The sequence below is a fragment of the Thalassophryne amazonica genome, chromosome 20, assembly GCF_902500255.1.
Source record: "Thalassophryne amazonica chromosome 20, fThaAma1.1, whole genome shotgun sequence".
NCBI lineage: Eukaryota > Metazoa > Chordata > Actinopteri > Batrachoidiformes > Batrachoididae > Thalassophryne > Thalassophryne amazonica.
The window spans coordinates 19,066,062-19,093,083 of record NC_047122.1 but is presented as its reverse complement, the minus strand read 5'-3'; the positions used below and the strand labels follow the sequence as shown (position 1 = coordinate 19,093,083).

General features: G+C 42.7%; 2 protein-coding genes across 2 annotated transcripts in view; one reads left to right on the top strand and one right to left on the bottom strand.

The window, feature by feature from the left end:
• LOC117501364 (death domain-associated protein 6-like) overlaps window positions 1-8,777 on the top strand; it is a 49,912-nt gene extending 41,135 nt beyond the window's left edge. Inside the window, 2 exon segments of the mRNA XM_034160225.1 lie at window positions 4,745-4,949; window positions 8,641-8,777. Of these exon segments, the coding sequence (XP_034016116.1) occupies window positions 4,745-4,949; window positions 8,641-8,729 (294 nt within the window). The 3' untranslated portion in view covers window positions 8,730-8,777.
• Window positions 8,778-10,440: 1,663 nt separating this feature from the next.
• Window positions 10,441-25,809, bottom strand: LOC117501365 (class I histocompatibility antigen, F10 alpha chain-like). The gene is made up of 7 exons (XM_034160226.1): window positions 25,638-25,809; window positions 20,722-20,988; window positions 18,687-18,965; window positions 17,346-17,648; window positions 17,024-17,125; window positions 10,615-10,635; window positions 10,441-10,485 (listed from the first exon to the last, which is right to left on the bottom strand). Exons 1-7 carry the CDS (start codon window positions 25,687-25,689, stop codon window positions 10,472-10,474), a joined length of 1,038 nt encoding a protein of 345 aa, XP_034016117.1. The 5' UTR covers window positions 25,690-25,809; the 3' UTR covers window positions 10,441-10,471.
• Window positions 25,810-27,022: the final 1,213 nt, after the last annotated feature.

Below are 27,022 nucleotides of genomic sequence, written 5' to 3'. Positions count from 1 at the left end.
TGGCTTCATGGATAGATAAAGCTGGGTATCATCTGCGTAACAATGAAAATTTAAGCAATACCGTCTAATAATACTGCCTAAGGGAAGCATGTATAAAGTAAATAAAATTGGTCCTAGCACAGAACCTTGTGGAACTCCATAATTAACTTTAGTCTGTGAAGAAGATTCCCCATTTACATGAACAAATTGTAATCTATTAGACAAATATGATTCAAACCACCGCAGCGCAGTGCCTTTAATACCTATGGCATGCTCTAATCTCTGTAATAAAATTTTATGGTCAACAGTATCAAAAGCAGCACTGAGGTCTAACAGAACAAGCACAGAGATGAGTCCACTGTCCGAGGCCATAAGAAGATCATTTGTAACCTTCACTAATGCTGTTTTCTGTACTATGATGAATTCTAAAACCTGACTGAAACTCTTCAAATAGACCATTCCTCTGCAGATGATCAGTTAGCTGTTTTACAACTACCCTTTCAAGAATTTTTGAGAGAATTTTTGAGAGAAAATTTTTGAGAGAAAAGGAAGGTTGGAGATTGGCCTATAATTAGCTAAGATAGCTGGGTCAAGTGATGGCTTTTTAAGTAATGGTTTAATTACTGCCACCTTAAAAGCCTGTGGTACATAGCCAACTAACAAAGATAGATTGATCATATTTAAGATCGAAGCATTAAATAATGGTAGGGCTTCCTTGAGCAGCCTGGTAGGAATGGGGTCTAATAAACATGTTGATGGTTTGGATGAAGTAACTAATGAGAATAACTCAGACAGAATAACTCAGACTTTTATTGACTTTGATTTCTTTACATAACAGAGAGGAACTTAGCTGATATTACAAATGGCTTACTAGAATCACCAAAGAGGAGAATATTTCATTTGTGATGACAAACCAAAGCAGACACAGACTCTTTGATCATTCATCTTCTTGATGAAGCGAGGAATTGACTTCCTGAAAGTTGTGTAGCGGTAAGGGTAGGTCGGGGTCTCTTGTACAAACATCATGTAGGCCTGTTTCTTTGGCATCAGAAAGGTGCGTTTACACATAACCAAGACGCATTACAAATGTCATTTTTCTGTCATTCGTGACACATTCCTGACATTCTTAATGTGACTTAACGCATTTGAATAGGTTTCTTAATAGTGCGTGTTGGTGCGTGATATTCTTGATATTCGTGGAGCATGTTTTTGCCTGTCAAAAAATCTTCCACGAATGTCACACACCACCCTCATTTCGTCTCACGTCGTGGAGGTCGCAACTGAGCGTATTGATCCGTCTTGATGAGTATTGATCCTTAATAGAACGTGACAACATTCGTAGTGGGTCCTGTGATGGTTCTTGGAGCCCAAACTGTCACGCGTTATTAGGAAGTGACACGGAAACTGTCAAGTTTTGACACGACTTGTAACGCAGCGTCACATTTCACTGCGCGCCACGATGAATCAGTTTTCGGTCACATGCGCACAATTAAACTCGGCTCCAAATGTCGTTCCACAGTTCCTGCTGAAGCTCCTCAGGACGTCCATGCAGGTGTTCCACCTGAGCGGGAGAACGAGTCTGAACCAGAGAAGCGTGAGACTCACGTGCAGCCAGACATCTCTGCACCTCCTCCAGTCCGACACAGGAAGAAGCGCGCGCACAATTAAACCCTGCTGCACCACAATCAGTTTGATTGCTGACACCAAGTCGGCTAAAAGCCTCATTTCAGTGCTCCTGCAGGTGTTCCACCTGCTGCATGTGCCTGATGTTTGGGGAAATGCGTGAAACGAGAGCCGCATGAAGCCACACATCTGGCTCTGTCCTCCTCCTCCTCCTCCTCTCTGCGCCACTCCATGGCACAGAGCACAAATACGCATGCAGTCACAAGTTCTTCTGAAAAACTGAAGCGATCTGAATTCGGTTGGATGAATATGGGTGGGTGGGTGTGTGTGTGTGTGTGTGTAGACAATTCACCTCGTTCACAACGTGACAGAACTTAACGATGCGCTGTTAGGCGCAATAGCGCGCAACAACACGGAGCACTATTCTTGACCGTGCGTAATGGTTCCTGATAATTCTCCAGCAACACGTGCCATTAATCGTAACGTGTGGTAACAGGTTGCAGCAGTTCCTGAGGACACCTGACGCCTCTGCCCCGAATCATCACATTCGTGATCAGCGGCCAAGAATGTGTACTTCGTGGCATTCGTGACTTGTCGTCGTTATGTGTAAATGTAGCAGAAGATGTCGTTAAGCAACCTGTACACCATCTGTGGTGACATCACGCTTGTTTGGCATTTGGCGTGTTACATCATCTCTTCTCATCAAGTCCTCAATCGCAGATCTCCATCTCTGTCGCTGCTCTACATTTCTTCTGTGAACAGTCTTTGCCCTCTTTTTCTGTCTCTAAAAGGCTGCAGCCTTGTTAGGACTTGCATTTTTCAGAAGGTGGCTCATGGTTTCTGCCCATTTGTTTGGGGACTGTGGAATGGCCGTGCGTGCTCTCTGAGCTCGCTTCCTAACTGCATCTGTGGAGCTGGGAGCCTTCTGAACACTGTCTTCTGAGTTTCTGCTGCAGTGTCTTCACTTTAGACCTCAGCACTCTGGTTTCATCTTGTCCATCATCGGAATCATCATCTGAGCTTGAGGAAATGGGTCTGTTGGATCGGCGTGGTTTGCGCTTTCCTTCATCTACTTTAGCAGCTACTTCCTCCTCTTTCTTTTTCTGTAAGCAGCTTTACGCAGCCTCTCCTTCTCCTTCATCTCTGCAACCAACTTGGGGTTGTTCTTACATTTCTTCTTCAGTTGAGCTCTGTACTGTAGGCATTTTTCCTTGTTCTTTTGTGCATACACTGCGTCAGACTTGTGAGCTTGCCAAAATCTGCGTTGCCTGGCCACACCAGCAGAGACAGGAGTAGTCTGTGGGGCTTTGTGCACTGACTGTCTAGCATTTCTCTTTGTCTGAGGTTTAGGGAATGGTATCTTCACTGTGAGCTTCTCCATACTTTTGAAATGAAACACCATTGCTGGTCAAACTCTGCTTTTCTAGATTGTGTCCCGACCCTAACAGTTCATTTCCTTGTATACAAGGCACCTCATCACATTGCTTGAACACATCCTGCTTCATTGCAGCATTCTCTGACTCCACTGTCAAGTGCTCCTATGCATACAGGGCTATTACAACATGAATTTAACATTAGGTACCATATTTTTAGATATGGAGTTGTGTGGCCTCTTGAAAAATGCATTCTGAATATTCATATATAATCAATCTACAAATAGAACTATCTTGAGAAATGAACAATCAAAGCCACATATAACTAGTAAGCAGTGAAAAGAACTATTGGTTTAAAGCCAGAAAGCTGCAGGTGGTAAACATGGGCGCAAAACAGAAGGCGTTGGGATTGGGACAGAATGTTAGGGTCGGGACATGCAACCAATTTCAATGTTAGCTGTAAATACAAAAAGGCAGGGGCATCCCTTTTCGTGGTAAAAAACTGAGTTACTGTTAAGGAAAAATATTGTTGTAGAGAAGTGTTAGTAGCATGCCTGAGCAAGACTGGGTGCAGCAATAAACTTAGCATTAGGGTTGGGACAACTTTTTTACAGCAAGAAAAAAGGATACAAGCAAGTAGCTATGACATGCATACAGGGAAATTAGGCATAAAATGCAATAGAGGTACCCTCTACCTGAGCTAGGAGAGCTAAAACTACATACAATACCTAGAACCAACAGGTACACAAAGCTGTCAGACAGAAATGGCTAAAATTTGTATTTTTGGCTTCATTTGCCACTTTGGAGTCACATTGGCACTGTTTGACATGTACACGGAGTATCAACATACAAGTGGTAGGGAATGAATCAGAACGGCCGTGGCTGCATCTGAGCACACTTTCCCATGGCAAATTATTACACATTATTTTAAAGTGGAGACCTTTACACTGATCAAAAAATGCATGTCACGCTAAAGTGCTAAAAAATGACGATTTTCTAGTTGTTCAGAAGTGTGTATCTTTTGAACCGGTGCTCAGATTGCCCTGAAATTTGAAACAGGTATTGACATAGCAGTTTACAACAAAACATAGCACAAAAGGATTAAACACACTTATTGTGTATGTTTTTGTAGCAGATAAAAGTATGGCTTCACCTGAAAAACACAAAAATTTGCACCAGGCCTTAAAGAAAAATTAACAGGTCTGTGTGAGCCAGAAATCTTGCTGGTTGGTAAAGGGGCAAATACTTATTTCATGCAACAAAATGCAAATTAATTATTTAAAAATCATACAATGTGATTTTCTGGATTTTTTTTTTTTTTTTTAGATTCTGTCTCCTACAGTTGAAGTGTACCTACGATAAAAATTGCAGACCTCTTCATTCTTTGTAGGTGGGAAAACCTGCAAAACTGACAGGGGGTCAAATACTTATTTTCCCCACTGTAGATACAGGAGAGCTGCTTAAAGGTGCTGAGAAAATAAACTGAATAAAGGAATTGTAGTGTTTGTTTGTATTTTTATGGCACAGCACAGGGAGCTGTTGCTGCCCACAGTGAAATGTTCTATAAAATATCGATTTTCTGCAGTCAGCCTGGGAAGAAACATTGAATTTACAGCGAGAACAGAAATATTCTGAAAATTATTCCAGAAATGCTGCTTTCTACACATCAGTCTGATTTAAGAAGAGCAGTTTACACCTTTTGTTCTCGTAACGTGTTTATTCCGCCACAAACAGGTTCTTATCTGTGGCGGAGACTGTGTTGTGTTCAGGGTCCTGGTCTGTACTACGTGGATGATAACGGGACGCGTCTGTCTGGCCGCATGTTCTCCACCGGCTGTGGAAACAGCTACGCATACGGCGTGGTGGACAGCGGCTACCGAGAAGACATGACAGTGGAGGAGGCGTATGAACTGGGACGTCGGGGCATCACTCACGCCACGCACCGGGACGCGTACTCCGGTGGGGTCGTCAACAGTGAGTATGAGCTGAGACCGTTTCTCACGGTGCCTCAAGACAATCAGATTCTCCTGAAGCCGAGTCTTTGCAGGATTTTTGAGATCATTCATGAAATTGTGGGTTCAGACTGAAAGTTTTTCCTGTTTATGGAAAAATGTGTAAATGATCAAATACTGTACTGGATTAGATACAGACTTTTATTTCCAAATCCACTCAGTTTTACTTTATCAATGAAGTTATTTTGTATATAGTTAAACTACTGTTAACTACAACCCCTGGCAAAAATTATGGAATCACCGGCCTCGGAGGATGTTCATTCAGTTGTTTAATTTTGTAGAAAAAAAAGCAGAATTCTGAGGAATAAATTATGGAATCACCCTGTAAATTTCCATCCCCCAAACTAACACCTGCATCAAATCAGATCTGCTCGTTGACATTGACCCTATGCCATGACATTGACCCTATGTTTCTTTTTGCAAGGAATGTTTTCACAGTTTTTTGCTCTATGGCAAGATGCATTATCCCCAAATTATCATCCCCAAACATCCTTTCAATTGATGGGATAAGAAAAGTGTCCAAAATATCAACGTAAACTTGTGCATTTATTGATGATGTAATGACAGCCATCTCCCCAGTGCCTTTACCTGACATGCAGCCCCATATCATCAATGACTGGAAATTTACATGTTCTCTTCAGGCAGTCATCTTTATAAATCTCATTGGAACGGCACCAAACAAAAGTTCCAGCATCATCACCTTGCCCAATGCAGATTCGAGATTCATCACTGAATATGACTTTCATCCAGTCATCCACAGTCCACGATTGCTTTTCCTTAGCCCATTGTAACCTTGTTTTTTTTTCTGTTTAGGTGTTAATGATGGCTTTTGTTTAGCTTTTTTGTATGTAAATCCCATTTCCTTTAGGCGGTTTTTTACAGTTCAGTCACAGACGTTGACTCAAGTTTCCTCCCATTCGTTCCTCATTTGTTTTGTTGTGCATTTTTCGATTTTTGAGACATATTGCTTTAAGTTTTCTGTCTTGATGCTTTGATGTCTTCCTTGGTCTACCAGTATGTTTGCCTTTAACAACCTTCCCATGTTGTTTGTATTTGGTCCAGAGTTTAGACACAGCTGACTGTGAATAACAAACATCTTTTGCAACACTGCGTGATGATTTACCCTCTTTTAAGAGTTTGATAATCCTCTCCTTTGTTTCAATTGATATCTCTCGTGTTGGAGCCATGATTCATGTCAGTCCACTTGGTGCAACAGCTCTCCAAGGTGTGAACCCTCCTTTTTAGATGCAGACTAATGAGCAGATCTGATATGATGCAGGTGTTAGTTTTGGGGATTAAAATTTACAGGGTGATTCCATAACTTATTCCTCAGAATTGAGTGATTCCATATTTTTTTTTCCTCTGCTTGGTCTAAAAAAGTAACCGTTACTGACTGCCACAATCTTTTTTCTTGATTTCTTATAGTGTTTCTTAAAGCCAGAAAGTTGCCATTTGAAATGACTTTAGTTTTGTGTCATGTCTGTGATCTGCTTTTTTTTCTACAAAATTAAACAACTGAATGAACATCCTCCGAGGCCGGTGATTCCATAATTTTTGCCAGGAGTTGTAGAAGCACTCAGAGTGCAAGCCTCCGCCAAGGCCATGGGGTCACTGACGCCATAACATCTACACGCCGTGGAATCATTGAACCTAAAAAAGTCAATGATGTTTGCTCAGTAGTAAAAAAGTTTCATCTGCTGTGACTGGATAGCATGTATCCTTAGCGCTTGGAGGAGGCACTGATATTGATATTGCATGTGCTTATAGACAAAAACAAATAAGAGACAAAATTCAATTTATTATTCAACTAAACTGCAAATATGATTTTTTTTAACATTTATGAAACACTTCTCTAAACAAGGCCATAGGGTCACTGACCCTAAAGCGATTCCCTCCTTGGCACAGTGATCTATTCAACAATTCAGTGTCACAACCAAAACTATGATACATACACTTTTCTTTCCTTTATATTTCACGTCCTTGACCATGAAAACATACCACTAGAACTTGGAATCACTTTTATGTTTTTATTAGTTCAAAAGTTACTGTATAAAAACGATTTTTCGGTAATGGCGGTTTTCTTCTGGCTCTAGTTCCATAACAGTTGAAGCTACATCAAATCTGATGACACCTTACTGAATCAGTACAGATTCAGCTACAATTTGGTGTTAGTTGTGCATCTCTAGCTTCATTTGTCACCTCACACTGACACATTTTCTATTTTCCCTATATTTTTGCATATTCCGGATCACCAGATCCGGAATCATCACCAAACGTTGTTGTTTGATAGAACATTTGACTATGTTACACCCTAATTCTTTTCAAGCCTTTCTGCCTTGTTTTTGTGGAGTTAGAAACTAGAATGTCAAAATTCCCCCTATCCCGCAATGGTGAAGAATCCTTTAAAAAATTCCTGGATTCGGATCGTGATCCGGATCACCACTAAAATTTAATCACTTTTTCCTCTTGTCATTTCCAACCACTCCACAAAATTTCATCAAAATCTGTTCAAAAATTTTTGAGTTATGCTGCTGACAAACAGACAAACAAACAAACGTGACCGAAAACATAACCTCCTTGGCAGAGGTAATCATTAGATTATTAATATATAAACAAAATAAATTTAAGAAATATTACAATTTGAAAACAAATCACCTGAACATGACAGCTGCAACTGCTTAATGCTAACTTTTAACATTGAAAATGCCTTAGACATGCTATCGCGTTAGCATCGGGATCCGGATCGTGATCCGGATCACCACTAAAATTTAATCACTTTTCCTCTTGTCATTTCCAACCACTCCACAAAATTTCATCAAAATCCGTTCAAACGTTTTTGAGTTATCCTGCTGACAAACAGACAAACAAACAAACGTGACCGAAAACATAACCTCCTTGGCAGAGGTAATCATTAGATTATTAATATATAAACAAAATAAATTTACGAAATATTACAATTTGAAAACGAATCACCTGAACGTGATGACGGCTGCAACTGCTTAATGCTAACTTTTAACATTGAAAATGCCATAGACATGCTATCGCGTTAGCATCGGGATCCGGATCACCACTAAAATTTAATCACTTGTTCCTCTTGTCATTTCCAACCACTCCACAAAATTTCATCAAAATCCGTTCAAAACTTTTAGAGTTACCCTGCTGACAAAGAGACAGACAAACAAACAAACGTGACCGACAACATAACCTCCTTGGCAGAGGTAATGAAAACCAATAACTACTGAAAAGATGTTCTTAGGCCGGGGTGGTGGCCAAGGGTTCATGTGTTCAAACCCCACACCTGCCACATTAATCTATGTAATGTGGAGTTGTGCCAGGAAGGACATCCGATGTAAAGCTTGTGCCAAATCAACATGCAGATCCACCTCAGATCTGCTGTGGTGACCCCGAGTGCAAAACAAGGGAACAGCTGAAAGGACTTAATTTTTACTGAAAAGATGTTCTTAAATTATCTTGAGTTTTTATTAGAGAAGCTTAACATCAAATAAAAGATGATTAAACAAAAACTGACTAGTGAAAAAAAGAGGGTTTCTGTCCTACTGTTTTTAATTCACGTCTGTTTCTGTTTTGTTTGATTTTGTATTTTCTGTCTGTGGTTTATTGTGTGTTGACCTGTTTGTGTGTCTGTGTTCTAGTGTACCACATGAGGGAGGACGGCTGGATAAAGGTGTGTAAGGAAGACGTATCAGAGCTGATCCACCGCTACAGGAAGGGAATGTTCTGAATCAGAACACGCTGAACATGACAACAATGGATTTATTATCAAGCTCATTTCATATGAAACATTCCATTGATGATGTTGTTGTAGGTTTAAATAAATAAATGCCAATAATGAGCATCTGATTTGGAATATTTATTTCATCCAGTCTGACAGAAGGAAAAATTCTGATCTGTTTCTGATTCTGGATAATTATTGGATCCTTTTGTAGTTAGAACAGGAAATGATGCTGCAGACACAGAACCACCACTGTAAGTTGGTGGCCATCTAGTTTTGTTCTTCACTGGGAGGTGATGATCTAGTGGTTAAGTGGTGGGTTTGAGACCAGAGGATCCTCAGTTCAAACCCTCTGCTCCTGGTGTGTGATGAGCTTCTTGCATGGCAGCACCCTGACATCAGTGTGTGTGAATGGGTGAATGTGAAGCATCATTGTGAAGTGCTTTGATTCAGATGGAAAAGTGCTATATAAATGTCGTTCATTTAATATGTCAGTTCCTTCAGCTGCTCACTTGTTTTTTTCACTCAGGGTCACCACAGCAGACCCAAGATGGATCTGTATGTTAATTTTGGTTTACTGCACTATTTACTGTCAGCACAGATGTTGATACTCGTACCTATTTAACTCTGCAACTATAGTAATTGCTTTCCCAACAGGAGTCAAAGTCTTTCGCTGACTACCCTCCACGGAGGTGCTATTTCATGACAACCTCCTCACCTATGAGCACTTGGCTCATAGGTGGGTGGGTGGCCTAACTGGCATTATTTTAGCAAACTCATCATTAGATATTGTTCTCCATGACACATACTATGCAGTAGCCCACTTTCACTACGTGCTCTCTATAGGAACCACATTCACTGTTATAGCAGGATTCACACACTGATTGTGATTCCCTCTTTTTACAAGTTATACCCTTAATAACCTATTTTCAAAAGCACAATTTTACACTATATTTTTTAGGAGTAAACTTTACATTCTTCCCCAAACATTTTTTAGGCCTTGCCAGAATACCACAACGATACTCAGGCTCTACCAACTCATTAATTGCAGTCTTTATACTCCTATTTATTATTTCAGAAGCCTTTTCTTCCAAATGAAAAGTACTAGCTGTAGAATTTACATCTACTAACATAGAATGACTAAATAATTTGCCTCCCCCTTATCATACTTCTGAAGAAACTCCCTTTGTTCCAACACCTTTTAACAAAAATACATAACTTACTCTACCAATTTCCTATTCCCAATAAATTTCTAACCTAACACTTCATCTTGCTACACGGTAAATATAGTTTAACAAAACACTACATTGTGATTCTAGACAGAGAAGCTCAAACCTTATTAACCACCACACCATCGCCTCTGTCCTTATTCACCTCACTCCATGCAAGCTACCGTTACCAAACCCGCCGACACGGGACAAGTCAGGATAGCAACAGGACAAGTGGGTTTCTCGTTCTACTTCTCCTACAGGACAAGTCCCTGAAAATGTTTAATATGTCTGTTTTATTATCTTGTAATAATCCCATGACCACATTTTAACAAAATAAACAAATAAACCTGAAGCACATTTGATTTTATTTCAGAAATATTCTCATGTAACAGCAAATTAAACCATAAAAAAAGTCATTCCTTTGACCAAATCAAACAAATTTTATTGTTGATTTGTAGAGTTTGAGTCGTGTTTTTAATCCATATAAAGTGACTCAGTGTTCATGTTGTCGTGGCGTCTGGATTCAGGTGCTGTGAGGCCTCAGCTGCTGTCAGCTGGAAAATCAGAAAAACAGTCAGTCCGTTTATTCTGAACAGCCTTTAAGAAACAGTCGACAGAGCAGCAAACATCTGCAGCTACAAACCTTCAACAAAATACAACTGAATAAAAAAAATTGCACTTACGAGACGGAGGACATTTAGCTCCTGAAACAAAAAGACAAGTTCAGTGTCAGTGTTAAAAATCTGAAGATCTTTAGTTTCTACTGCTGACCGACAAGTTCACCTTTGGAAAAGGTCATTGGGGTCAAAGGTCAAACTTTAGGTGGGTGAGTTCTGGAATTGACTGAGGTAAAATTTGCCAAAGGTTGATCATTGGGTCAAAGGTCATATGTGACTCCTCCCAAGTCCTTTTTACTGATTTTTAACAAACTTCATATTTTAATGAAGTTTGATCCTGAAACTGACCTTCAAGAATTAATTTGGTCAAAGGTCAAAGAAATAGATTTTTAACCAGATTTGGACCAAATGTGTCGCACACTGAGGTGGATTCCAGAAGAGCCAGGCAAAGGTCAGCCAGAGGTCAATCATTAGGGTGAAGGTCACTGGGGTCAAATGTCAGATTGCTGTAGTTCTTACTGTCTTCATACTCACGGGTACTATTACCTCGTAGTATAAATACAGTACTGATGACAGAAATAGTTGAAGTTGCTGTAGAAATATTATTTTATTGATGGTGAAATGACATAAAATAATAGAGATGATATGAAGACTGTGCTGCTCCACAGCGTTACCTGTGCTGCTCCACAGCCTGTCCAGTGGATTTTTATTTAGCGCTGTTGTCGTGCGTTACCTGTGCTGCTCCACAGCCTGTCTAGTGGATTTTTATTTTGTTTTAGCACTGTTGTCGTGCGTTGCCTGTGCTGCTCCACAGCCTGTCCAGTGGATTTTTATTTTTATTTTATTTTTTAGCACTGTTGTTGTGCGTTACCTGTGCTGCTCCACAGCCTGTCTAGTGGATTTTTATTTTGTTTTAGCACTGTTGTTGTGCGTTACCTGTGCTGCTCCACAGCCTGTCCAGTGGATTTTTATTTTGTTTTAGCACTGTTGTTGTGCGTTACCTGTGCTGCTCCACAGCCTGTCTAGTGGATTTTTATTTTGTTTTAGCACTGTTGTCGTGCGTTACCTGTGCTGCTCCACAGCCTGTCTAGTGGATTTTTATTTTGTTTTAGCACTGTTGTCGTGCGTTACCTGTGCTGCTCCACAGCCTGTCTAGTGGATTTTTATTTTGTTTTAGCACTGTTGTCGTGCGTTACCTGTGCTGCTCCACAGCCTGTCTAGTGGATTTTTATTTTGTTTTAGCACTGTTGTTGTGCGTTACCTGTGCTGCTCCACAGCCTGTCTAGTGGATTTCTATTTTGTTTTAGCACTGTTGTCGTGCGTTACCTGTGCTGCTCCACAGCCTGTCTAGTGGATTTTTATTTTGTTTTAGCACTGTTGTCGTGCGTTGCCTGTGCTGCTCCACAGCCTGTCCAGTGGATTTTTATTTTTATTTTATTTTTTAGCACTGTTGTTGTGCGTTACCTGTGCTGCTCCACAGCCTGTCCAGTGGATTTTTATTTTTATTTTATTTTTTAGCACTGTTGTTGTGCGTTACCTGTGCTGCTCCACAGCCTGTCTAGTGGATTTTTATTTTATTTTAGCACTGTTGTCGTGCGTTACCTGTGCTGCTCCACAGCCTGTCTAGTGGATTTTTATTTTGTTTTAGCACTGTTGTCGTGCGTTACCTGTGCTGCTCCACAGCCTGTCTAGTGGATTTTTATTTTGTTTTAGCACTGTTGTCGTGCGTTGCCTGTGCTGCTCCACAGCCTGTCCAGTGGATTTTTATTTTTATTTTATTTTTAGCACTGTTGTTGTGCGTTACCTGTGCTGCTCCACAGCCTGTCCAGTGGATTTTATTTTTATTTTATTTTTTAGCACTGTTGTTGTGCGTTACCTGTGCTGCTCCACAGCCTGTCTAGTGGATTTTTATTTTATTTTAGCACTGTTGTCGTGCGTTACCTGTGCTGCTCCACAGCCTGTCTAGTGGATTTTTATTTTGTTTTAGCACTGTTGTCGTGCGTTGCCTGTGCTGCTCCACAGCCTGTCCAGTGGATTTTTATTTTTATTTTATTTTATTTTTTAGCACTGTTGTTGTGCGTTACCTGTGCTGCTCCACAGCCTGTCTAGTGGATTTTTATTTTATTTTAGCACTGTTGTCGTGCGTTACCTGTGCTGCTCCACAGCCTGTCTAGTGTCGGATTCCCTGTTTGGGAATCCGCTAGCTTAGCGTAGCTACTAGCTCTTAGCCGTTTTAGCATGGTGGCTTCTCCTGTCTCTCCCGTACTTTTCTGCTCTGGGTGTGAAATGTTTAGTTATTCCTCGGCCTCTTTTAGCAGTAACGGTACATGTAATAAGTGCAGCTTATTCGTAGCTTTGGAGGCCAGGCTGGGCGAATTGGAGGCTCGGCTCCGCACCGTGGAAAATTCTACAGCTAGCCAGGCCCCTGTAGTCGGTGCGGACCAAGGTAGCTTAGCCGCCGTTAGTTCCCCCCTGGCAGACCCCGTGCAGTCGGGAAGGCAGGCTGACTGGGTGACTGTGAGGAGGAAGCGTAGCCCTAAACAGAAGCCCCGTGTACACCGTCAACCCGTTCACATCTCTAACCGTTTTTCCCCACTCGACGATACACTCGCCGAGGATCAAACTCTGGTTATTGGCGACTCTGTTTTGAGAAATGTGAAGTTAGCGACACCAGCAACCATTGTCAATTGTCTTCCGGGGGCCAGAGCAGGCGACATCGAAGGACATTTGAAATTGCTGGCTAAGGCTAAGCGTAAATTTGGTAAGATTGTAATTCACGTCGGCAGTAATGACACTCGGTTACGCCAATCGGAGGTCACTAAAATTAACATTGAATCGGTGTGTAACTTTGCAAAAACAATGTCGGACTCTGTTGTTTTCTCTGGGCCCCTCCCCAATCAGACCGGGAGTGACATGTTTAGCCGCATGTTCTCCTTGAATTGCTGGCTGTCTGAGTGGTGTCCAAAAAATGAGGTGGGCTTCATTGATAATTGGCAAAGCTTCTGGGGAAAACCTGGTCTTGTTAGGAGAGACGGCATCCATCCCACTTTAGAGGGAGCAGCTCTCATTTCTAGAAATCTGGCCAATTTTTTGGGATCCTCCAAACTGTGACTGTCTAGCGTTGGGACCAGGAGGCAGAGCTGTGGTCTTATACACCTCTCTGCAGCTTCTCTCCCCCTGCCATCCCCCTATTACCCCATCCCCGTAGAGACGGTGCCTGCTCCCAGACCACCAATAACTAGCAAAATCTATTTAAGCATAAAAATTCAAAAAGAAAAAATAATATAGCACCTTCAATTGCACCACAGACTAAAACAGTTAAATGTGGTCTATTAAACATTAGGTCTCTTTCTTCTAAGTCCCTGTTGGTAAATGATATAATAATTGATCAACGTATTGATTTATTCTGCCTAACAGAAACTTGGTTACAGCAGGATGAATATGTTAGTTTAAATGAGTCAACACCCCCGAGTCACACTAACTGTCAGAATGCTCGTAGCACGGGCCGGGGCGGAGGATTAGCAGCAATCTTCCATTCCAGCTTATTAATTAATCAAAAACCTAGACAGAGCTTTAATTCATTTGAAAGCTTGTCTCTTAGTCTTGTCCATCCAAATTGGAAGTCCCAAAAACCAGTTTTATTTGTTATTATCTATCGTCCACCTGGTCGTTACTGTGAGTTTCTCTGTGAATTTTCAGACCTTTTGTCTGACTTAGTGCTTAGCTCAGATAAGATAATTATAGTGGGCGATTTTAACATCCACACAGATGCTGAGAATGACAGCCTCAACACTGCATTTAATCTATTATTAGACTCTATCGGCTTTGCTCAAAAAGTAAATGAGTCCACCCACCACTTTAATCATATTTTAGATCTTGTTCTGACTTATGGTATGGAAATAGAAGACTTAACAGTATTCCCTGAAAACTCCCTTTTGTCTGATCATTTTTTAATAACATTTACATTTACCCTGATGGACTACCCTGCAGTGGGGAATAAGTTTCATTACACTAGAAGTCTTTCAGAAAGCGCTGTAACTAGGTTTAAGGATATGATTCCTTCTTTATGTTCTCTAATGTCATATACCAACACAGAGCAGAGTAGCTACCTAAACTCTGTAAGGGAGTTAGAGTATCTTGTCAATAGTTTTACATCCTCATTGAAGACAACTTTGGATGCTGTAGCTCCTCTGAAAAAGAGAGCTTTAAATCAGAAGTGTCTGACTCCGTGGTATAACTCACAAACTCGTAGCTTAAAGCAGATAACCCGTAAGTTGGAGAGGAAATGGCGTCTCACTAATTTAGAAGATCTTCACTTAGCCTGGAAAAAGAGTTTGTTGCTCTATAAGAAAGCCCTTCGTGAAGCTAGGACATCTTTCTACTCATCACTAATTGAAGAAAATAAGAACAACCCCAGGTTTCTTTTCAGCACTGTAGCCAGGCTGACAAAGAGTCAGAGCTCTATTGAGCTGAGTATTCCATTAACTTTAACTAGTAATGACTTTATGACTTTCTTTGCTAACAAAATTTTGACTATTAGAGAAAAAATTACTCATAACCATCCCAAAGATGTATCGTTATCTTTGGCTGCTTTCAGTGATGCCGGTATTTGGTTAGACTCTTTCTCTCCGATTGTTCTGTCTGAGTTATTTTCATTAGTTACTTCATCCAAACCATCAACATGCTTATTAGACCCCATTCCTGCCAGGCTGCTCAAGGAAGTCCTACCATTATTTAATGCTTCAATCTTAAATATGATCAATCTATCTTTGTTAGTTGGTTATGTACCACAGGCCTTTAAGGTGGCAGTAATTAAACCATTACTTAAAAAGCCATCACTTGACCCAGCTATCTTAGCTAATTATAGGCCAATCTCCAACCTTCCTTTTCTCTCAAAGATTCTTGAGAGGGTAGTTGTAAAACAGCTAACTGATCACCTGCAGAGGAATGGTCTATTTGAAGAGTTTCAGTCAGGTTTTAGAATTCATCATAGTACAGAAACAGCATTAGTGAAGGTTACAAATGATCTTCTTATGGCTTCGGACAGTGGACTTATCTCTGTGCTTGTTCTGTTGGACCTCAGTGCTGCTTTTGATACTGTTGACCATAAAATTTTATTACAGAGATTAGAGCATGTCATAGGTATTAAAGGCATTGCGCTGCGGTGGTTTGAATCATATTTGTCTAATAGATTACAGTTTGTTCATGTAAATGGGGAATCTTCTTCACAGACTAAAGTTAATTATGGAGTTCCACAAGGTTCTGTGCTAGGACCAATTTTATTCACTTTATACATGCTTCCCTTGGGCAGTATTATTAGACGGTATTGCTTAAATTTTCATTGTTACGCAGATGATACCCAGCTTTATCTATCCATGAAGCCAGAGGATACGCACCAATTAGCTAAACTGCAGGATTGTCTTACAGACATAAAGACATGGATGACCTCTAATTTCCTGCTTTTAAACTCAGATAAAACTGAAGTTATTGTACTTGGCCCAACAAATCTTAGAAGCATGGTGTCTAACCAGATCGTTACTCTGGATGGCATTTCCCTGATCTCTAGTAATACTGTGAGAAATCTTGGAGTTATTTTTGATCAGGATATGTCATTCAAAGCGCATATTAAACAAATATGTAGGACTGCCTTTTTGCATTTACGCAATATCTCTAAAATCAGAAAGGTCTTGTCTCAGAGTGATGCTGAAAAACTAATTCATGCATTTGTTTCCTCTAGGCTGGACTATTGTAATTCATTATTATCAGGTTGTCCTAAAAGTTCCCTAAAAAGCCTTCAGTTGGTTCAGAATGCTGCAGCTAGAGTACTGACGGGGACTAGCAGGAGAGAGCATATCTCACCCGTGTTGGCCTCCCTTCATTGGCTTCCTGTTAATGCTAGAATAGAATTTAAAATTCTTCTTCTTACTTATAAGGTTTTGAATAATCAGGTCCCATCTTATCTTAGGGACCTCGTAGTACCATATTACCCCATTAGAGCGCTTCGCTCTCAGACTGCGGGCTTACTTGTAGTTCCTAGGGTTTGTAAGAGTAGAATGGGAGGCAGAGCCTTCAGCTTTCAGGCTCCTCTCCTGTGGAACCAGCTCCCAATTCAGATCAGGGAGACAGATACCCTCTCTACTTTTAAGATTAGGCTTAAAACTTTCCTTTTCGCTAAGGCTTATAGTTAGGGCTGGATCGGGTGACCCTGGACCATCCCTTGGTTATGTTGCTTTAGACGTAGACTGTGTTTCATAATTATTGTATGGCCTTGCCTTGCAATGTGGAGCGCCTTGGGGCAACTGTTTGTTGTGATTTGGCGCTATACAAGAAAAAAGTTGATTGATTGATTGATTGATTGAAGACGACTGTGACGTCACTAAAACAGAAATTATAAACTGATCAGATGAACTCTGAAAAACAATCAAATCAAAGTGTTGGAAACTGAAATGAGAAAAACTTTGTTTTATTCGCTCACCTTTCTTCTTCTTGTAAACTATGAATCCAACGACTGCAGCCAGAACAAGTGCAAGAAGAACCACTGTAACAATGACGGGGACGAGGACGTCACTGGGCGTCTCTGTCCAAAAAACAACAATTCAAACATGCACAGAATCAACATGTCCCATCTGTCCATTTTTAGACAAACACGTCCAGTTAGTGAGGAACTGGTTTCCTGCTGTCCACCAAAATAAGTGTTCCAGATCAAACAGGATCATCTCTGACTTTGAACTGAGTGACTGTAAATATGCATTTAGCAGTTTGACTCTCAAGCAAATGAACTGAGACTGTTGTCTCACCGTGGTTGGTCCAGATGGCGTCTTTGTCCAGTTTGGTGATGATGTCGTCTTTGACACCAGCCAGCTGAAACACACACTCGTACTTGTCCCAGTCTTCAGGTTTGACTGATGGAAAGTTCAGGTCCACACTCATCTGGAAGGTTCCGTCGTTGTTTGGGAGCAGCTCTCCGTGATCCACGTCCTCAAAAAGCTGCTGTCCGTCTTTTCTCCAGAATATGTCGGCTTTATCAGGATAGAAACCTGTAGCATGACAGCAGACTGGAGAGGACGGAGACTTCTGGAGGAGAAACACAGAGGGGAGGTCTGGAGAGAGAGAGAGAGAGAGAGAGAGAGAGAGAGAGAGAGAGAGAGAGAGACACAGAGAGAGACAGAGAGAGATACAGAGAGAGAGACAGAGAGAGAGAGAGATACAGAGAGAGAGAGAGATACAGAGAGAGAGAGACAGAGAGAGAGAGAGATACAGAGAGAGAGACACAGAGAGATACAGAGAGAGAGAGACAGAGAGAGACAGAGAGAGAGATACAGAGAGAGAGAGAGATACAGAGAGAGAGAGAGATACAGAGAGAGAGAGAGATACAGAGAGAGAGAGACAGAGAGAGAGATACAGAGAGAGAGAGACAGAGAGATACAGAGAGAGAGATACAGAGAGAGAGAGAGATACAGAGAGAGAGAGAGAGAGATTGAATTTATTAATCAGTCATTTAGTGTATAAAATGTAAAATAAATGTAAAAAAAAAAAAAATCACATCTTGTTCCAAAATTCAAACATATTTAATCAGTTTATAGAAACCAGTCAAAACCAGTTTAACAAATTCAGTCAATGTGAATCCAACTTCACTTTTTAAAATGAATTTAGAGCAATTTAAATGGTTAAAATGTATTAAACAGAACAGTTTAAAAACAGTTAAAAACTGAAATCAAAAACCAGCTTATCTAATACAACAAAGGAAAATTTCACATTTATGAAGCTGAAAAAAATTAAAAATTTGATATTTTCTGTTAAATCATAGAATTAATTATCAGTTGTTTCATTTGTTTTCTGTTAATTGTTGAATCGTCATTTTATTGTTTTATTGACTTCGCTCATATTATCATTCACGTTTTAAAAGAGGTCAAAGGTGAAGAAAGAGATGGACAAGTGAGGAGGAAAGAAAGTGAGATGAAGAGAAAAAGAAATGAAGAGAAAGAAAAAGTGACACTGAAAATAAAAAGAGGACAGTTTGATGGACAGTGAGTCTCTACGTGTTGGTTCATGTTCAGAAACATGTTCCTGTGAATCTGACACAGAAGAGCTTCATGAACCGTGTGTCAATGAAACCTCATCAGGTCATGTGACTCCACCTGTTCTCAGCAGTTGGCTCCTCCCATAGTTCAGGTACTTCTTCAGCCACTCAGGACACTCCTGGGTGTAGTAGTGATTCTGTCCTGCCGTGAAAGCATGATCATTGTCCCACTTGTGTTTGGTGATGACAGCCTGTGGATTTGGAGCGATCCATGTCAACGTCTTCATGTCCAGTGATATGAAGTCTTCTCCATCATAACCATACTGTTTAAAAGCATTAACGTGTCCAGTCTCATCGTCCCATTCACAGCCAAGCATCCTCTGGACAATGTGGACACCTGAGAGAGACACAGAGACGTGAGTGAAGCAGAGTGAGACCTCAGCACAGTCAGCTGTTATCAGCTGATGTCACATCTTGACCACAGAGACACACTGATCCTCAGACCCCAGATCACAGGATCCACATCTCCTGTTGTGATTGTCCCCACTGAAGACACTCACAGCCAAACATCACGTGGACACAGTGGACCAAACAGTGAGACGTCCTGACACAGTCACTGTCACACACTGAAGACCCGTCCTGACCATCAGACGCACATGAAACCTGATCCTGGACTTCACATCACGTCCACTGAAGCCCTGCAGACAGAGGACCAGGAAGGAACCAGAGAACCAAAGCAGAGCGTCCTGAAGCTGTTCTAGAAGCTTCCACTGAAGGACGCTTTGAGTCCTGGATCAGTCACTGGACTCCACCTGCTCAGTGATGTTCAGCAGAGTCTGACTACAACTGGTCCAATGAGACGGAGACCAGCAGGACCTTCATGGAGACCAGGAGGCGTCTGTGTGTCCTGATTGGTCTGTCCGTCAGCCAATCACAGCACACAGATGTTGGTTTGATGCTGCCTGCTGGATGAAGCAACACGCTGTGGTCAGCAGACTTCATCTAATCTGGACTTCTACTTTCTATCTGAGACTTTAGTGAGGATTCAGGAGTTTTTGATTCATTGATTCATATTTTAGTAGAAAACCTGCAGGTCGACACCTGGATGGTTGTCAGTCAGATGATCTTCTGCTTCAGTCAAATATCTCATTGAGGAAAGTGGAAAATGTCTTTTATTAGTTTAATGAAGATGTTCTGATGGTCTGCTGATGGATGAACACATGAGAGCAGAATAACGACTCGTGATGTTTGATTGACAGTTTGGCTTCAGTCCAGTGGATCTGAGCTGTGACACTGTTTCATGGTCTGATCTAAATGAGACATTTACCGTGTCGTCCTGTCAGTCAGGTTGATTTAAACACACCGTTCTTACTGTCACATGTGGACCCAGCAGAAGCAGCCTGCGTCCCATTTACAGCCCTGCCCCGTGCTTTGAGAACCCGTCCAGTCCTGTTCCTCTCTCAGCTGTGTGCTGATAAACTGGTTTGTGGACTAAAGTTATTCTGGATAAAGTGACCGTGGGCCGTTCAGTCGAGTCCTTCTGATCTGATCTAATGGAGATAAACTGTTAATAATCTCTGCTGGTTATTATGGGATGGACACAAACACTGTATCCGGGCAGAACACGGCCTCAGTCACACTGGAAGAAAAAAAAAACAAAGTGTTGAAACAGTCCATCAGAGTCAAACTTCAGGAATCATCAAAAGCCTCCAGCACTGATTTCTTGCCTTGATTTCAAATCATGGATTCTTCCTGCTGACACTTAGAACACTTGTGGTCCAGTTTAGTGACTTTACTCTGAGATTCACACACTTTACATTTTTAAATACGACAAGAACTCAGATTTATTATCATCAATATTTACAGCTCACGACTTTATCTCACATTTTAAATTGATCCTCCATAAACTCACAAACACAACATTTATATTTTCCTCAAGTGGAATCTGGACAAAATTAATAAACTGAATGAAACTACGAGAGATTCTGCAGATAAAAAGAGAAAAGTTTAGTTTATCTGTTTGTTTCAGGTGTTAATGAGTGAAGATTGATGAATATTAAGAACACAGTCAAGAACACACACACGCGTGTGTGTGTGTTTTAGCAGCTACATAATGAAAAAACATTTTGTCAGTAAAAGTGAAACAAACTCACCTCCAGTTTGGTTGAATCGACTTTTTACTGTTTCAATGTTGTGTTTTCCGAGCTGCTGGTTTCCCTTATTGGTCTGAGTTTCTCTCTTCCAGTACTGAGGATCATCAGTTGTGACTTTTTCCATCCAGTCCTGTTTTGGTTTTGCTCTCTTGGTGTTACTGTCATAATGACTTATTAAAACATCATTAACATAACCAACAGCCACAAACTCTGGAAGATTTGTGACTCCAGAGGAGGAGGTGAAGAAATACTTCATTGTGTGAGTCACTGTTAAAAAAAGAAAACAAATGTCATGTTTAATAAAAATGTGACAAACTCCTGCCGTAAATTTAAGACATCAGAAACTTCATGAAGATAATATGAAGATTTAACTCAAATCTAAATCGAGGAAGAATAATTTCACATTTGACGGATCAATAAACTCGATACAGAAAAAATAAATAAATATCGACGATACTTTAGAAAACATGCGGTGTTGTGAAAGTGTAGTGACATGGACCCACAACAGGGGGCGTAAATGAACAGACAATGGAAATGCCAAAATGTAACAATTTATGTTGTGAAAGGTGAACAACGGAATACAGATACCACTTTCAATTACAGTCAATTTTACTATAGGTGACGTGTGGGCAGGCTCGAGGATAGCAGACGCCTGTCCAGAAAAGAGTCGGGCCCACACGCCTTCCACTGCCAACGGATCTGAAGAACACCGGAGCCGCCAAAGTCCTGGGTCCCCAGGTGGCCACTGTCTCCAGCTGTCCAATACTGCAGCTCTGGCCTGGTGGGACATACAGTCTGTTCTTAGGTCCATCGCCAGGGTCCGGGTGTCGTGTCAGGGCCTCCCAGACGGTATTCTCCACGTCCCAGGTGAAGGTTGCGACGACAGTGGACTCGGGGATGATTGTGTCCGGTGGATCTGACAGCTCTGGTTTGACCTCCTCTTCATGCACCTGGGACAGAGCATCAGACTGTTGGTTCTTGGTCCCGGGGCGATACGTAATTTGGAAGTCAAACCGACCGAAGAACAGTGACCAATGGGCTTGCCTGGGGTTCAGACACTTCGCGGTCCGAATGTATTCCAGGTTCCGATGGTCCGTGGAAACCGTGAGAGGCACCGAAGCTCCCTCCAACAGGTGTCTCCACTCCTCAAGGGCCTCTTTCACCGCCAGAAGCTCCCGATTGCCGACGTCATAGTTCCTTTCAGCTGGGGTCAACCTGCGGGAAAAATAGGCACAAGGGTGGAGAACCTTATCGGACTCCCCGTTCTGGGATAGCACGGCTCCTATCTCTGAGTCAGAGGCATCCACTTCAACAATGAACTGGCGGTTAGGATTGGGCTGCACCAGAACTGGTGCAGTCGAGAACCGGCGTTTCAACTCCCTAAACGCGGCTTTGCACCGATCCGACCAAGTGAAGGGGACTTTAGTGGAGGTTAGGGCTGTCAGGGGGCTAACTACCTGACTATAGCCCTTTATGAACCTCCGGTAGAAATTCGCAAAGCCGAGGAACTGTTGTAGTTCCCTACGGCTTGTTGGTTGGGGCCAATCTCTCACCGCCGCAACCTTGGCCGGATCAGGGGCGACGGAGTTGGAGGAGATTATGAACCCCAAGAAGGACAAAGAAGTGCGGTGGAACTCGCACTTCTCGCCCTTCACAAACAGCCGGTTCTCCAACAACCGCTGCAGGACCTGACGTACATGCTGCACATGAGTCTCAGGGTCCGGGGAGAAGATGAGAATATCGTCTAGGTATACGAAGACGAACCAATGCAGGAAATCCCGCAAGACGTCATTAACCAAGGCTTGGAATGTCGCAGGCGCATTGGTGAGGCCGAACGGCATGACCAGGTACTCAAAATGACCTAACGGGGTGTTAAATGCCGTCTTCCACTCGTCTCCCTTCCGGATCCAAACCAGGTGATATGCATTCCTAAGATCCAGCTTTGTGAAGATTTGGGCTCCATGCAAGGGCGTGAACACTGAATCCAACAGAGGTAACGGGTATCGGTTGCGAACCGTGATTTCGTTCAGCCCTCTGTAGTCAATGCATGGACGGAGTCCGCTGTCTTTCTTGCCCACAAAAAAGAAACCAGCACCCATCGGGGAGGTGGAGTTCCGGATCAACCCGGCAGCTAAAGAGTCCCGGATGTAGGTCTCCATCGATTCGCGTTCAGGACGTGAGAGGTTGTACAGCCTGCTGGACTGGTACTCAGCGCCCGGGACCAAATCGATGGCACAATCGTACGGACGGTGCGGGGGCAGCGTGAGTGCCAGATCTTTGCTGAAGACGTCAGCGAGATCGTGGTACTCAGCCAGCACCGCTGCCAGATTGGGGGGGACTTGAACCTCCTCTTTAGCTGTCACACCGGGTGGAACCGAGGATCCTAGACACTCCCAGTGGCAGGTTTCGCTCCATTGAGCCACAACCCCAGACGGCCAATCAATCTGGGGACTGTGCTTCACCATCCATGGAAAGCCCAAAATCACTCAGGAGGTAGAAGGTGTTACATAAAACACGATCTCCTCCCTGTGATTACCAGACACAACCAATGTCACGGGCTGTGTCTGGTGTGTGATTAGTGGGAGAAGGGTGCCATCTAGTGCCCGTAGCCTCAATGGTGAGGGAAGGGCCACTATAGGGAGCCCCACCTCCTTAGCCCATCTGCTGTTCAGCAGATTCCCTTCCGACCCCGTGTCCACCAGTGCTGGGGCGTGAAGGGTTAGATCCCCACTCAGGATCGTTACCGGGATGCATGCAGATTTGCGGGGTTTCCCAGCGTGAGTGTTATGACCCACCCTTAGCCCAGTCTCTAAGGGTGAGTGCTGCTGTTTTGATCGTTTGGGGCAGTCTTTCTGCATGTGCTTGGTTGAGCTGCAGAAAAAACACTCCCCACAGGCCAGCCTCTTTTATCTCTGCTCTGATCTCCTTTTAGCCCTGCTCGTTTCCCTAACAACGCCAGCAGGGGGAGCTGTCGTGGCATGGAGTGCCCTGGCTGTGGAGCGTGGGGAAGACGGCTCCCTTTCGGACCCGGGAGGAAGAGGGACAGCTTGTGCCTGACCACGCCCTTCGTCTCGCTCCCGTCGGCATTCTGCTAATCGGTTGTCTAACCGGATCACCAGGTCGATAAGCCCGTCTAAATCCCGCGGCTCGTCCTTAGCCACCAGGTGCTCCTTAAGGACCAGAGACAGTCCGTTTACGAAGGCGGCGCGGAGAGCAACAGTATTCCAGCCGGCTCTCGCTGCCGCGATGCGGAAGTCGACTGCATACTGCTGCGCTCCGACACCCCTGTCTTATCGACAGCAGCACGCTTGAAGCGGTCTCGCCTCTATGAGGGTGATCGAACACCAGTCTGAACTCCCTAACGAACTCAGTATATGCTAATAGAAGCCGTGAGTTCTGTTCCCAAAGCGCCGTAGCCCAGGCGCGTGCCTCACCTCGAAGCAGATTTATAACATAAGCCATCCGGCTGGCATCTGACGCGTACATGATGGGGCACTGTGAAAAGACGAGCGAACACTGCATCAAGAAGTCTGCACACGTCTCGACACAACCCCCATACGGTTCCGGAGGGCTTATGTATGCTTCAGGGGACGGGGGGGGGTCATTGAATGACCACTGGAATATCCGTGTGTGGCACTTGGTCAGCAGGAGGAGGTGCTGCAGCAGCGCCCTGCGCGGGCGCCTCCACCTGAGCGGTGAGAGCCTCCATCCTCCGATTGAGGATAACATTCTGCTCGGCTACCAAGTCTAACCGAGCAGTGAAGGCGGTTATGATTTGCTGCAGCTCACCCAACACGCCTCCTGCTGGAGCCTGTGCACCCTGCGTTTCTATTGGTGGTTCAGTCGTTGGTTGAGGCCCCTCGGGATCCATGACGATGGCCGAGAAATCCTGTTATGAAAGTGTAGTGACACGGACCCACAACAGGGGGCGTAAATGAACGGACAATGGAAATGCCAAAATGTAACAATTTAATGTTGTGAAAGGTGCACAACGGAATACAGATACCACTTTCAATTACAGTCAATTTTACTATAGGTGACGTGTGGGCAGGCTCGAGGATAGGAGACGCCTGTCCGGAAAAGAGTCACCGGAGCCGCCAAAGTCCTGGGTCCCCAGGTGGCCACCGTCTCCAGCTGTCAGACCTGGTACTGCTGGCAGAAACAGAAACAGTTAATGGTGGGTGTGAGAACGCACACCCAGTAATCCTTCAATCTAAGTTCCTCCGGGAGGGAGCACCTCCACCTCCAATAAAGAACAAACGTGCAGCTCCTGTCAGTCGCTTCCTTAGGAGGAGTGAGAGGCGAAGACGTCGCTGTCTCTCACTGTATACCACTCCAGCAGGGACTGAGATGCAGGAACACGGCTGCAAAGCAGAATAATAATAATACCGTTAGGTACAGCAGAGAAGATTACCTCAGTGGTAGCTGATTTCTCGGCGATCAGGTGGAGATGCTGTCCGGCTTTTGTGGAGATGGTGATGAGGGACAGCTGTCATTCCTGGCTGCTCCCGTGAGGCGGTTGCGCCCTCTGGTGGTGGGCCAGCAGTACCTCCTCTTCAGCGGCCCACACAACACGCGGATTAGTTTTATTACTTTGTAAGAACGTCCCGAAAATAAACAGTGAATAATTAATGATCCCTTCAAATAAAACTTCATCTTTAAAGACATAAAACGTCTGAAATCATTTAAAACACCTCAAATAAACTAAAAATAATATAAATATGTGATCGATCAAAAACTCGTTACTGACGGAGGAAAAAATAAAGGCAAAAAACATACAACTATCAGTATTTTTAATAGGTACCTCGTGAAAATACACATAGAATAATGAACAGTAAAAGTTATAAATCAAACCTAAAACACAAAATGTCGACATCATTATTATTTAAAATAATCTAAATGTTGTTTAAACTCACCAGCTGCAGCTCTTTGTGCTCCGAGAACAAACAGAACAAAGAAGATGTTCATTTTTTTCGCTCTGACACGAAGCTTTAACAGACTGACGAAGAGAGTTTTGGATTTTGAAGTTAAACAGAAACAGAATCTGCAGCAGAACCGACGACGATCAAAGGAAACAGAGAAGATCTGACGTTGTCCTCCGTCTGAGCCAATCACAATTCAGTCTGAGCCCCGCGTCACTTGTATCTGGGTCAACCGGATCCACACAGGTTGTGAATGAAAGAGAAAGTGTGTTTTTGTCTACTTTTAGCCCACAAAAGTGGTTCTTTTGACCTGTGACCCCTTCAAATAAACCAGTGTCGACTCTTCATCACTAGTTTGATTTGTCTGTGAGCTGAGAACAGTCGAGTTCTTCGTGGATCCACTTGGATCCTGGTCAAAATCTGTGTGTGAACTCAGGAGTGGATCCAACTGGATCTGAAGCAGTTCCAGTTCTGATTATGTGCTGTGTTATAATTATAAGAGCAGAAATATTGTTTTAGCACATCCACACGGAGAATGTTCAGTTTTGGGTCAAAGGTCAAGTATCTTCTGCTGAAAAACTGCTTTTAAATTTTCTTTCCTGTCACAATCATTTATTTGTGTCCACTCTAATGTAACCTGTGACCCACTCAGGGGTCCCAACCCACAAGTTGAAAATCTGCACCAAAGCAAATGAGACACTTGAATCTTTTCATGCCATTTTTTCCACATTTCCAGATTTCACACATTGATGATGATGATAAAATCTACTTTTGTAATATTAATATTTTTATGTAATTTGGCCAAATATGTTCATTTTCTGGGAGGTTAAAGGTCATCAACACTGTGCAGACTGTGTGGATGAGACAGTTTTTTGCAATTTGATGGTTTTAAAAACAAAAGTAGTAAAAAAAAAAATCTATAATTCAATGACTAAATTTTTTAAATGTGGTAAACTGCGCCACCTGGTGTTCAGTGTGCAGTGCAGTTTGTCGAGTATCAAATAAATTAAATTTATGTCACAATCCAAACTGAAATCCAGACAGATTTTTAAATCCGCCTTGGCGAGATTAATGTCAAAATTTGAATATGGTCTAGACAGATTCTGCCTAGGCCATATTAAAATTCTGATCTCTGGTCTAGGCAACATCAAAAATTTAATCTCACCTATGCTGATTTAAAATCTTCCTGGATTTCAGTTTGGACTGTGACATTTTATGCATTTATCTGTCAATCTATCTAGATCTATGCATCGATAGATCTACCCTCTATCTGCTAGACCCCTTGTCTATATAGACAAGGGGCTGGAGTCTATCCCAGCAGTCATAAGGCAATTTAGATCTGAGCTCTGTGAGACAACAGGAGGTCAGTCTGTCACAGG